General features: G+C 38.9%; 1 protein-coding gene across 12 annotated transcripts in view; it reads left to right on the forward strand.

The window, feature by feature from the left end:
* The window catches only part of PHF6 (PHD finger protein 6), an 89,014-nt gene that overhangs the window by 60,240 nt on the left and 14,752 nt on the right, over window positions 1–14,022 (forward strand). For 5 of the 12 annotated variants that reach the window (XM_085006083.1, XM_021079383.2, XM_021079381.2 and 2 more), the window contains exons 6-9: window positions 1,751–1,920; window positions 2,094–2,237; window positions 3,707–3,811; window positions 6,833–6,966. In XM_085006083.1, coding sequence (XP_084862209.1) covers window positions 1,751–1,920; window positions 2,094–2,237; window positions 3,707–3,811; window positions 6,833–6,966 — 553 coding nt within the window. Of the gene's footprint in view, window positions 1–1,750; window positions 1,921–2,093; window positions 2,238–3,706; window positions 3,812–6,832; window positions 7,854–8,861; window positions 10,173–10,367; window positions 10,966–14,022 lie in introns of those variants that run through there. The other 7 variants (XM_085006086.1, XM_085006084.1, XM_085006085.1 and 4 more) reach the window with 3 other exon arrangements.

Below are 14,022 nucleotides of genomic sequence, written 5' to 3' on the forward strand. Positions count from 1 at the left end.
TGTTTCCACTGCACCACAACGGAAACTCCTGTGATTTTTTTTTTTTTTTTTAATGGTTCCTGTTAAAGTCCTTCTAAGTTTTATACTGAATGATTCCATCTTTAGGACAGATAAATATGCCATGTGGAAAACTAGTCATGTTGGCATGTATCAGTTAAGTAATTTCTTTATAGGTGTTTAACAATGTAGTGTTGTCATAGTGTTAATGATTATTTGTTTTCATTTTAAATAACAGAATATTATGCATCTTACGTATATGATATGTATCGGGATGATCAAAACATTTGGTTATGATTTTCAATTGTTTTAAATTTTTGTACATGCAAGTAATTCTAATGGCTTTAATGGAATTCTGTATTTTAAAAATTGTCAGATTTATTGTTTAAAATAGGTGTTATGTTCTTATGTGAAATTTGCCATAGTGTTAATGATCAGAAGATCTTTAATTGACTTGTCTGTCTTCGCAGGAGAGTTATTCACATGAATTTGTCATGTTGCCTGTGAAACACTCTACTACTTACTAGCTTTTACCTTTTCTTCTCTCAAAGTCTTCCTCATTAGGTGAAGTTACATTGATATTAATTCTTATTAACTGTTTTGCAAATGATCTAATGCTCTCAGTTCCCCTGGAGCTTATATATTCAAGTATACTAATTAAATTACCCCTTTCTTGTCATAATGAATATGATTTTATTTCTTTAAAAAAAAAAACAAAAAACCTGTAAAGGGAGTTTCCATCGTGCCTCAGGAGTAACAAATCTGACTAGTAACCATGAGGACGCAGGTTCGATCCCTGGCCTCGTACATTGGGTTAAGGATCTGGCATTGCCGTGAGCTGTGGTGTAATGTTCAGTAGAGACTCAGCCTTTGGCACATGTGACTGTGAAGACTTTGAAATGCGGTCATGGAGACTGAAAAACTGAATGGTTTAATTTTCTTTTTCTTTCTTCTTTCCCCTTCTTTCCTTCCTTCCTCCCTCCCTCCCTCTCTTTCTTCTCTTTTCTTTTCTTTTGTCTTCCTGAGGCATATGGAGCTTCCCAGGCTAGGGGTCAGATCAAAGCTGCAACTGCCGACCTGCATCACAGCCACAGCAACATGCAATCTGAGCCATGTCTGTGACCTACACCACAGCTCACAGCAACGCTGGATCCTTAACCCACTGAGTCAGGCCGGCGATTGAATCTGTGTCCTCGTGGATACTAGTCGGGTTCATTTCTGCTGAGCCATGGTGGGAACTCCTAATTCTCTTCAATTATAAATGACTTAAATTTTAAAAAGCCATGTGTTGTTAGTGGCTACTGTATTGGATAGCACAGGTATACGTACTTTATTTTCATTCGATTTTCCAAGTTATAGTAAGTAATTGTTCTGATTTTACCAACAGTATGAGGTAGAACTCTCTGAAACCGATGGTAAAAAATAATTATACAAGATCTAATTCTAAAAATTTACTTATTAGAGTTTAGAAATATTTACTGAATTATGTGCATAGTCAAGATCAAAACTCATTTTCATAGAATTATAAATGTGGAAATAATTTTACAATGATTATAATAAAACTATTTCTTTGTTTTTGATTGTTGCATTTATATGAAATGTTAGGTTGCTATATGAGACAGACATATCACAGACCACTTCTTCTCATATCTTGAGGTGATTTCATTCTAAGGAGAAACGTATGTTCTAAGGACCCATGAACTAATGCTCATTTTTAGGATTGGTCCATGTAAAGCTTTTGTTCATTTTTAAGCAGCTGATTTAGAAGAAAGCTTTAATGAACATGAACTGGAGCCCTCATCACCTAAAAGTAAAAAGAAAAGTCGCAAAGGAAGGCCACGAAAAACTAATTTTAAAGGACTGTCGGAAGATACCAGGTCCACATCCTCGCATGGGACAGATGAAATGGAAAGTAGCTCCTATGTAAGTAGAAAAAAATGTCGGATTCTTACTTTTTGTTGCATCATGAATATCTCATCTAAATTGTGTTTATAGGTAAAGTTCATCATTTGAAATGTTAACTAAGCCTGAGCTACTGGTAGTATATTTTCATGGATTTTTTTTTCAAGTTTATTTTTTTGCTTTTTCATTTGCAGAGAGATAGGTCTCCACACAGAAGCAGCCCTAGTGACACCAGGCCTAAATGTGGATTTTGTCATGTAGGGGAGGAAGAAAATGAAGCAAGAGGAAAACTGCATATATTTAATGCCAAGAAGGCAGCTGCACATTATAAGTGCATGGTAAGTATGGTTCTTTTTATGTGCTTATAAACCCAAGTTTTGGAAAGGCATTTCAGATATGGCACTTTCCTCCCCAGCATTCGTGTTTTATGAACAGTGTATCCTATAATCCCAAATCTTATTTTTAAAGTATAATTGACTTACTATGTTAGTTTCAGGTATACAACATAGTGATTTGATATTTTTGTACATTACAAAATGATCACCATGATAAGACTAGTTACAATCTGTCACCATACACAGTTATTATAGCATTATTAACTATATTTTCTATGCTGTTCATTACATCCCCATGACTTATTTATTTTATACCTGGAAGTTCTGTAATCCCAAATTATAGTTTATTTCATAAACTCTAGATTCAAAAATATATATAGCCTTTATTATTTAGAGGGATTTAAAGTAATCATACTTATAGTTACCATGTTCCAGATAATCCTTAGTTAACAATTTCATAACTGTAAAAATTTCAACTTTATAAACTTGTCTTGGAAGCTGTTTGGCTTCCACTATTATCCTAGTAAAACTCTGGCTTAAGAGTTCCCTGGTGGCTCATCAGGTTAAGGATCTAGCATTGTTACCGCAGCCACTTGGGTCGCTGCGGCATGGGCCTGATTCCCTGGCCCAGGAACTTCCACAAATTATAGGCGTTTTTAAGACTTTATTTTTATGTCCACACCTGTGGCATATGTAAGTTCCTGGGCTAGGAATTGAACCTGTGCCTCCACAGTGACCTGAGCCACTGCAGTTGGATTCTTAATCCACTGCATCACAGCGGGAACTCCATTTATGTAAGCATTTTTGAACTATATTGTATTGAATTACTCATCCCAAATACTATTAGGGTTTTGGGGGGGAGGTTGCGGAGGGGACCGTACTTGTGGCATATGGAAGTTCCCAGGCCAGGAATCAAATCCGAGCTGCAGCTGCAACGTATGCCAGTTGTGACAACACCGAATCCTTAACCTGCTGTGCCACAGCAGTAACTCCCTAGCTTTTAAAAATTATTTTATTTATATCAGAAGTTCTTTCTTAACCAGTGATGCATATCACATTTACCTGGGGAACTTTTTCCAAAGTATGCACCCCTAGAGTAGATCCCAAACATGTCTTGTTTGGGAGAAAAAAACACCAGGTGATTCTTCTCTACATCTATAGTTGAAACTTTGTGGAAGTGTAAAATAGTTGAGATGACAAGGTGACATTGCTGAACTCTCCTTGTTTAATGAAGCATTTAATCTTGGCCTCACACTGGCAACCTTAGTTTTATTCCATCATCCTTACTTTGGGTTATATTTGAATCAGACATATGGATATATTAAAAAATATTTGAGCCAATACTTGATTATTAAGGAAAAGTCATCTTTCTCAGGACATTAAAATAATATAACGCATTTGTTCTTATGTTGTTTAATATTTTTCTCACAAGGATTGTGAACATTAAATGTTCCTGCATTTTTCTTCTCTAGTTATTTTCTTCTGGCACAGTCCAGCTCACAACAACATCAAGAGCAGAATTTGGAGATTTTGATATTAAAACTGTACTTCAGGAGATAAAGCGAGGAAAAAGAATGGTCTGTGGATTTATGTTTATGCTATGCAACGTTACTCCTCTGACTTTGTGCTTTAAATTTAGAACACAGTTCACATATATGCAGCCTTCAAAGGTTTAATATAATGTAGTTCATATGTTAAGTTAGCAAAGTATATATTTGACTTATTTGTAATATAATAAAGGATGCTGATGTTGCTGAAAGTTATTCCTCTTTCTATGTAACTTCATTACTTAAGAGAATTATATTAAGATTTATATTTCAGGGTATCTGAAAGTCTTTTTTTTTTTTTCTGTCTTTTTGCCATTTCTTGGGCCACTCCCATGGCATATGGAGGTTCCCAGGCTAGGAGTCGAATCGGAATCGGAATCGGAATCAGAATCGGAGCTGTAGCCACCGGCCTACGCCAGAGCCACAGCAATGTGGGATCCAAGCCACGTCTGCAACCTACACCACAGCTCACGGCAACGCAGGATCCTTAACCCACTGAGCAAGGCCAGGGATCGAACCCACAACCTCATGGTTCCCAGTCGGATTCATCAACCACTGAGCCACGACAGGAACTCCCTGAAAGTCTTAATAAAAGAAATGAAGATGTGAATGTGACCTTATTAAGTTTAAAATGTTAAGCTGTTTAAGGTCACTTAAAGAAAAATTCCATAACTCCAATAGAACATTGAGAACCTCCCCATGTTGTTATGCATTCCTTTTTTTAAAAAAATAAAAGGAAAAGATTTTTTTCAGAGCCTTCTGATTAAAGTTCACATACACAGTTATATCCTAATATAAACTTTAAAGTTTATATTTAAAGTTTCCTTTATAAAATGTGCCTAAGTCTCATATTTTTAAACGTACTGAATTACTAATAAATAGCTTTAAGAAATATTGGCATCTTTATTGATTGCTTACTCCTTTTCAGTTTATGAATATTATAAAATGTCATTGGAATGCAAAATCTTTAAGACAGTAGTTGTCTCTAGAAATGACTTTAATTAAAAATTTTTTTATCGTAAAAATTTTCAAACATCAAAATTAGAAAGATTAGTAACATGTCTGTCCATCACCTTGACTCATCAGTTATCAAGAATTTGTGGCACTTGTTTCATCTATGCCTTTTATTCTTATTACTTGAAGTATTTTAAAGCAAAGCTGAGACTTCATATCATTTTACCTCTACACATTTCAGTATGTAGCTCTTTAAAGTTGGACATTTCTTAACCTAACCATGTCATTACACCTTATAAATTAACAATGCGTCTTTAGTGTCATTTAATACGCCAATTATCTGAAAACTATATTTTTTAAGTTGGTTTGTGTGACTCAGAGGAGGTTCACACATTACATTTGGTGGTTATATATCCCTTAAATAATCTAGGGCACTCCCTCTTCCCTGTCTTTGTTGTTTCTGTTTTGTTGTGTTGTGTGCCATTGACTTGTTGAAGAAAATGACTTAATTGTCCTGTAGAATATCCTACCTGTCTTGTCTGTTTGCTTTTTCATGATGCCGTTTAACTTGTCCCGCTGTCTGCCAGGTTTTCTTTTAAAGCGTAAGGTAGATGTAAAGGCTTGATTAGATTCATTTTCAACATTTTGAGGGTAAGAATACTTCACAGGTGGAAGTCTGTCATCCATATTTTGTCACATGAGACAGGTCATTATGTCTGATCCTTGGGTTCAGGTGGTGAGTCTGACCCCTCCGTTGTGAAGTTCCCTGTTGAGCTTTCATCTCGTGGTTTCAGACATTGCTGATCTTTGTCTGAATCCATTAGAAATGACCCTTTCCTTGTGGAACTGCATTTTTGAAAATAGAAAGATATTGATGTCATCTGTTTCATTTAAATCCATTTCGGTTTCTTGATACTCTGTTAAAAATGAAACTCCTTTAAATAGAAAAAAGAAAAAAAAAAGCACTTGATCATGTCACGTAGAGCAATGCTGTGTCAGACAGCTAAAGTCCAAATAGGTCACTAGGATAGCAATTCTGTTTTCTTTTTTCTTTTCTTTTTTTTTTTTTTTGTCTTTTTGCCTTTTCTAGGGCCGCTCCCTCAGCATATGGAGGTTCCCAATCTAGGGGTCGAATCAGAGCTGTAGCCACCAGCCTACACCACAGCACAGCAACTCTGGATCCCAGTCGAGTCTTCAACCTACACCACAGCTCATGGCAACGCCGGATCCTTAACCCACTGAGCAAGGCCAGGGATCGAACCCGAAACCCCATGGTTCCTAGTTGGATTGGTTAACCACTGAGCCACAACTGGGAACTCCAATTCCATTTTCTTGATCAACTTCCTTACCTGTGCACTGTGATATGTTAGCATAAACACTAACCTAGCATCTCCCCAAGTGTGCTCCAAAGGAAATCAGTCCCCCAGGATCCTCTTCCGCTGCTCCAAAATGAAAAGGGCATCTGGAGTTCAGTAAACTTGGGAACTGTTTACTATACCCTCCTTCATGGAGCAAAGGCTATCAGAAGTTCTGCCATCAAAAATCTGTTTAAAACTGGCATTTCTCAAAAACTTATTTGACTATGAAACCCCTTTGTCAAAAACCACTTTTAAGTCTTGAAAAGATTGCAGCCCCTTTAGTCTCCTTCTGCCCTTTTGCCTACTGGTTAGCAATCCCTCCCTGAAGGGAATTGCTTTCCTACCTTCTCTTTCTTGTCCCTGGTTGTAATAGGAAAGGAACTGATACCAGAGAGGAAAAGAAGCCAACCACTAAAATATAGACTATCATCTTTTTTGTGTGTTCGGCAGTAATAAGAAGTGTTCTCTTTATGTTTACATGTCAGATCTCTGATGGCTGGTGCAATTAAATAATGAAACATTAGGTGTGACTTAGAAAGTTTCAAAGTATGATTTAAATTGCAGCATTACTTAATATAGATGTTATATAATAAGTTCAGTGTACTCTTTTTCAAGAGAAAAACTGGCTGTTTTCTTTGTAAAGTGGAATATTTGGCTGAGATATGGCTAAAATAGAAGAATAAGATTACGTAAACTTGGAAATACTGCTAATGATTATTCTTTCTCTTCCCTTGAACAGAAATGTACACTTTGCAGTCAGCCCGGTGCTACTATTGGATGTGAAATAAAAGCCTGTGTGAAGACTTACCATTACCACTGTGGAGTACAAGACAAAGCTAAATACATTGAAAATATGTCACGAGGAATTTACAAGTAAGAGAACCACAATTATCCATGTTCCTAAACTTGTCAGTAAGTAGCTGCTCTTAAATATATGACGTTAGTTTACTTGCTCACTGTTCTTAGATGGTGTTTAGCCAAGCGCAGAATGCTGAGGACTCTGTGTAAGACATGGGAACTGTAATTGCCATTTTCCTCTGCCTGTACATCCCTGGATTAGCATCCATTCCTGAGTGCCAGGCATTGTGCTAGGGGCTGGGCATTGAACGGTGCTCAAAACAAACAGAGACTGTGTCCTCATGAAAGCTTACAGTCTAGTGGGAGAGTCAGCTCAATTAAATGGCCACATATGTAAATATACAATCACTGACTTTGGAGGTGCTATGAAAGATCTGTGACAGAGCCCTGAGAGAGCATGTAACAAGGAGGAGCTAAACCAGTCTGTAGAGGGGAAATGTTTAGGCATTTCCTTAAAGACATAGTGCTTGAGCTGAGAAATGAAGGGTGACGTGAATGCAGGTGTTGGGAAGGTGTTTTAGACCAGGAGACTAGTGTGTACAAGGCCCTGAGGTGGGCCGGAAACAAAGGTGCAGATGGGATGGGGCGGGGGCAGGGGGGACCGGTTAGGAGGCTACTGCTGAGAGTTCAAGTGAGAATTGTCGGTAGCTTAGAACAGAATGTAGTCATGAAGACAGAGAGATATACTTGCAAGACTGAAAGAGTAAGACTGGGAGATTTGGGATTACGTGTTACCTTCTTTTTTTATGGCCTTCCACTTAGCTGTGCTGCGTTAGGCTAGTGGGTGCCAGTGTGAATCTGAAATGGTTCTTTTTGTTTTTTTGTTTTTGTTTTTGTCTTGTCTTTTTAGGGCCACACCCACAGCATATGGAGGTTTCCAGGCTAGGGGTCAAATCGGAGCTGTAGCTGCCGGTCTACACCACAGCCACAGCAACTCGGGATCCGAGACACGTCTGCGACCTACACCACAGCTTACGGCAACGCTGGATCCTTAACCCACTGAGCAAGACCAGGGATTGAACCTGTGTCTTCATGGATACCAGTCAGATTCATTTTTGCTGAGCCATGACAGGAACTTCTGGTTCCCTCTGTTTAATGGAATGGAGAATGAGTTGGTAGGGATCCCTGAATATTGGGTTTGCCTTTGCAGGTTGTAAAGCACTTTCTTGCTCTTACATTCCCAGGATGCAATAAACTAATGACTCAGGGTCTACTATTCCATGTACAAAGCAGTCACCAACTGATTTGCATGACCGCATGAGGTGCTAATGCTCTGTTATAAAATTGGCCAAACTTTGCTTAATAGTAAAGGCACATGTTTTTCAAGTGAGTTCCAGCGAGCCTTTAAGGAACAGGTAATTCCAGCATTAAAGAGGTCTAGCACAGAGCAAAAGATGGACAACTTCTTGGTTCGTTCTGTAACACTTGCATATTTGAGACACCAAACCTGACAAAGATAGCATTTAACAACAAAAATTGTAGAACTATAACAATCTTATTATTAATATTATATACCAAAATCCTAAATAAAATATTAGAAAATCAAATTCATTGCTGTATTCTAACAATTTAAAGGCTATTCAAAATTAGGAAGTATGTTGGAGTTCTTACTGTGCTGCAGTGGATTAATGATCTGGCTTATCTCTGTGGAGGCACCGGTTCGATCCCTGGCCTGGCACAGTGGGTTAAGGATCCAGCATTGCTGCAGCTGTGGCATAGGTCTCAGCTCCAGCTCAGATTCAATCCCTGGCCCAGGAACGTCCATAAAAGGGAACCTAGTGGATAGTGAAAGACATTTGATATCATTCAGCATCGATTTCTGAATTTTTTTGTTGTTGTTCCTTTTTTTGTCCTTTTTAGGGCCGCACCCGCGGCACATGAAGGTTCCCAGGCTAGGGGTCGAATCGGAGTGGTGGCTGCCGGCCTACACCACAGCCAGATCCAAGCCACCTCTGCGATCTACACCACAGCTCACAGCAACACCAGATCCTTAACCCACTGAGCGAGGCCAGGGATCGAACCCAGGGATGGTTCCTACTCGGATTCGTTTCTGCTGCGCCATGACGGGAGCTCCCATTTCTGTATTTTAAAGTAAGGTAGCAAGAGTGCTCGTGTTAAGCTAGGAGTCTTAGTAAGAGTGTTAAAGAGAAAGAAAACAGTAGTTTATTTAGTATTAAAGTAAATGGACCTGGTTCTTAACCAGAGCTGAGCCTCAGAATGGCCCGGAGGTGGATAGAGCCCTCTTTAGAAATGTTCATGCCCGAGCCCTACCCTCAGCTTGAAATTGTGTAGGTTGAGGCCCAGACCATCTATTTTGATGACTCCCCAGGTGACTGTCGTATTCATCTCTAATTGAGAGCCTGAGCGCCACTCTATCAGGACACTTCCATTCAGCTCAGGAACCAGACAAGCTTGCCAGCTACCAAGGTGACTTTCACTGGTCTTCTGGAGGATGTGGCCGGTGCAACAAGAGAAGGAAGGAAGATGTATAGTAAATATTGTGAAGGAGAAGAGTATTTATTGATATCATTGTCTGCCAAGAAAATCCCAAGAAATTAACCCTGAACTTATTAAAATTTATAAGAGCTCATTAAGGCTGCTGAATATGAGATGAATTTTTAAAAACAATTCCAGAAGTAACTAGTTAGAAAATGTAAAGAAGTGTCTACCCACTCTCACTCCCCACACATAACCAAGAGTGAACCTTTTTTTAAAAAAAAATAGCATCTTGGAGTTCCTGTTGTGGCTCAGTGCTTAACGAGTCAGACTGGGAACCGTGGGGTTGCAGGTTCGATCCCTGGCCTAGCTCAGTGGGTTGAGGATCTAGCATTGCTGTGAGTTGTGTAGGTTGCAGATGCAGCTTGGATCATGCATTGCTGTCACTGTGGTGTAGGTCAGTGGCTATAGCTCCGATTGGACCCCTAGCCTGGGAACCTCCATATGTCACAGGTGCAGCCTTAGAAAAGACAAATAGATAAAAATAAATAAACAAATAAATAAATAAATAGCATCTTACACAGGACCCCAATGAATGACGAAATATATTATGTTCTTTGATACACTCAACTTTGAAAGATACCTCTTCTCCCCAAATAAATCTATATGTTGAATATAATTTTAATGAAATCCAACTTTTGACAGTTTTATCCAAAGAAGTAAATGTGGTATTATTATCTATTGGTAATGATTAAGTTACCTATGTAACAGGAAAAGAAATAAAAGCTTAAATAGGGAATTCCCACTGTGCCTCAGTGGGCTAAGAACCTGATGTAGCGTCTTTGAGGATTCAGGTTTGATCCTTGGTTAAGGATCTGGCATTGCCACAAGCTTTGGTGTAGGTTGCAGATTCGACTCGGATCCAGCATTGCTGTGGCTGTGGTGTAGGCTGGCAGCTGCAGCTCCAATTTGACCCCTAGTCTGGGAACTTTTATATGCTGTAGGTGCAGCCCTGAAAGGAAAAAAAAAGAAAAGGAAAAAGAAAAGGCTTAACAAGATAGAAGTTTGTTTCTCCCCTAAAAGACTTCCAGATGAAAGCGGTGCAGTTGTGGTGGCAGCATTTCAGTGTTATCAGGGGCCCCATGAGCGTCTTTCTGCTCTCTCCTCCTTGGGTTGTCCTTCCATCGGATGTAGGAGGAAGCAGGGGCAAAGGAAGATGTAAGGACAAAATAGCTCTTCCTCCAGCTGAGTCAGGGGCTTTAGTCAGCCTTCCTGAAAATTCCATACACACTCCTGCTCAGCATCTGATTTGCCAGAATTTAGTCACACATCCAAAGGAAGCTGGGAAATGCACTCTTAGTGGACACAGTGCTAGCCAAATAAAATGTGGTTCAGGAGTTCCTGCTATGGTGCAACAGGATTGGGAGCATTTCTGCAGTGCCAGGATGCAGGTTCAGTCCTCAACCCGGTACAGTGGGTTAAAGGATCTGGCATTGCCACAGCTGCGCCTCGGATCTGATCCCTGGTCCAGGAGCTCCATATGCTGCAGGGTGGCCAAAAAAGAAAAACATTAAAAAATATATATATGGTTCAGTACAACTGAGGGGAAGGGAGAAAATAGATATTGAGGTAGCCAACTGGTTTTATCACATCAAGCCAAGAAAAATTTTAATTTGATTAAGGAGAAATCTTCTGTTAGATATCAAAGCTGATTGAAGAGTAATAACACAGTATGATCCTGGCCCAGTGACAAAGATCACAGAAGATAGATCCATGTATATATCTGTGAAGACAATAGATCGATTCAGTACCTGATGTCTATGCGATTGCCTCTCCATTAGAAAACAGTCTTGCGTCTAGAAGGCCATTCTAATTAAACATGGTAGGAAACTCAGAACTTTCATTTGAGTACATTAAAGTTAGACTACATAAAGAGAACTCCAAATCATTAAGAAGATCACAACCCAATTTGAAAAATGAGCGAAGGACATGAGCAGGCAATGTATAGAGGAAATAGCCACTGGTTATAAGCATGTGAAAAACTGTTCAACCTTCCTAGTAATGAAGTGAATACAAATTAAAACAAGGTCTTACCAGTTTTGGGCAAAGATGAATAGGATTTATTATCTAATGTTGGCTAGGTTTTTGAGACACAGGCATTCTCATTCCATGTTAAGATGAATACAATGTATGGGTACAACTTTTTTTTTCTTTTTTGGCCGCCCCTGGGCACATGGAGTTCCCGGCCCAGGGATCAGATCCAAGCCGCAGTTGCGACCTACACTACTGCTGTGGCAATATTGGATCCTTAGCCCACTATGCTGGGCCGGGGATCAACCTGCATCTCAGTGCTCCAGAGATAGCACTGATCCTGTTGCACCAGAGTGGAAACTCCAATAAATGGGTACAACTTTTTAGGAAAGCAGTTTTGCATTTGAGACCAAAACCTTAAAATAATGTATATATTTTGCTACTCATTTGCTTGTAGAGATTGAGCAGACAACAGTTCAGAGATATCTATGCAAGAAGTTTCATTGCATTACCGTTAATGATAGCTGCAGCAGCCGCCCCCCCAGAGCATCCTCTTAGACTCAACTCTACTTCAAACTAACAGGATTACCCCAGATGACATCAGTCTACTGAGGAAGGATGCAGACAGGAACTACAGCTCGCCAGCAGGGTGACATCCACTCTTCCTCTTCTATGAGCATCCTTGCAGCAGTCAGTGCAGCACTACAGCTCAGGTCGAGTAGGATAGGATTCACATTGGGTACAAGCCTCAAACCCCATCTGAGTCAACCTCTCTTATAATATGGTTACATAGGCATAGATAATTTTCAGATTACACCACACTGAAAGAGGACCAAAGATAAAGCTTCTTATCAGAATATTCATATTTTTCCCAGTCTAGATACAGTCTACCAGTTGGGGGGTAACAGATCAGTGAAATAGTTGACACCAATTTTTGTTAAGTTGCCTGGGGGACAGAGCTAAATAGTTAACCAAAGGTAAAATTCTCATGCAGAAGGGGAAAAAGTTTTTAACTTTTCACCACAATAGCAGAAAGGAAGAAAGAAAAGGAAAACCAGGATTCCATCAGGAGACTTAATAAATTTCAGTACGGACGTGCATTTGGTGGAGTACTGTGCAGCAGTTAAAGAATGAAATAGACCCATGTTTAGAGTTGTGGAGAGGTATTTCCATAATAGAGTCAGGGGAAAAACGTGTAATTCTATTCCAGCATATAAAAAGTACACAGGCACACACATGTATATAAGATATGTGTATGTTTTTTATAGATAGAAAATTTTCTAGGAGTATAGTCAGCAAACTTAACAGTTGTCATCTCTCATTCGAGGCATGGGTTGGAAAGGCAATCTTATATTCTCCTTTATATAATTCATGAGCAATACATTATTTTTAAAGTAGCAAATAATACTTTAAAATAACAGGCCCATTTAAAACATTTAAAATTAGGTATGTGGAGAATTATTGTACTTAAATTTTAGTTTTATTTAGATATTCTTATTGCAATAGTTGTCCATTTTCATTTTGGGAAAAAATGGAAACTATAGATAAGAAAAATAAAATTTAGTGTCAACTTACAATTCTACCACCTGAAATAACTTTAAATCTTTTGGAATATTTTCTTTTAGACATTTATATGATTGTATATGTGCGTACATTTATAAAAAACAAAACTTTCATATATATATATACTTTTTTTATATACATTTTTTCTTTTTAGGGCTGCACTCATGGCACATGCAAGTTCCCAGTCTAGGGGTCTAATCAGAGCTACAGCTGCTGTCCTGCACCTCAGCCACAGCATCACCAGATCCGAGCCATGTCTGTGATCTACACCACAGCTCAAGGCAAAACCAGATCCTTAACCCACTGAGTGGGGCCAGGGCCTGAACCCACATCCTCATGGATACTAGTCGGGTTCATTACCACTGAGATGTAATGAGAACTCCGTTATATATACTGTTTTATAGCCTGTTTTCCACTTAACTATATCTTGAATCATTTTTTTCTGACATTGTTGTATATCACCATTTTAATGGTTGCATAGTATTCCGTTGTATGGGCATGTTTGCTTAATTGAGCTTTTTAAGACATTTAGATAGTTTTTATTTTTTAGCTATTAGAAAACCATGTTGCAGTCATCATCTCTCTCTAAACAAAAATATTCGGACTGGGATCCATGATTTGAAATGCTTTTTTTATTTTTCACATTGAGATTTGTTTCTAAAATCTGCTTAGAAGGTAGATTCCACACTTTTTCATAGAGACCATTGAGTTCAAATGAGAGTCCATAACAAGTAGTTTGGGGAGAGAAGAATGGACAAATAGGAGGAAATGCAAGGAGGAGTTTCTCTCTCTCTCTCTTTCTCTTTTTTTTGGCCACATCTGTGGCATGCAGAAGTTGCCAGGCCAGGGATGGAACCCACACCATAGCAGCAACCTGAGCTGCTGCAGTGACAGTGCTGAATCCTTAACCTGCTGTGCCACAAGAGAACTCTTAATTTTTATTTTTATTTTATTTTTTTTGGAAGGAGGAATATTTCTGAATGAAGTGGCTTCCTTCCCTCCTACATGTAACTTGCTTTCTTTTTTTACCAACCCTTTCTG

Source organism: Sus scrofa, chromosome X, assembly GCF_054392235.1.
Source record: "Sus scrofa isolate SSC_HxYL_T2T_F1_AM1 chromosome X, Sscrofa_HxYL_maternal_Yorkshire_Landrace_v2.0, whole genome shotgun sequence".
Lineage (NCBI taxonomy): Eukaryota > Metazoa > Chordata > Mammalia > Artiodactyla > Suidae > Sus > Sus scrofa.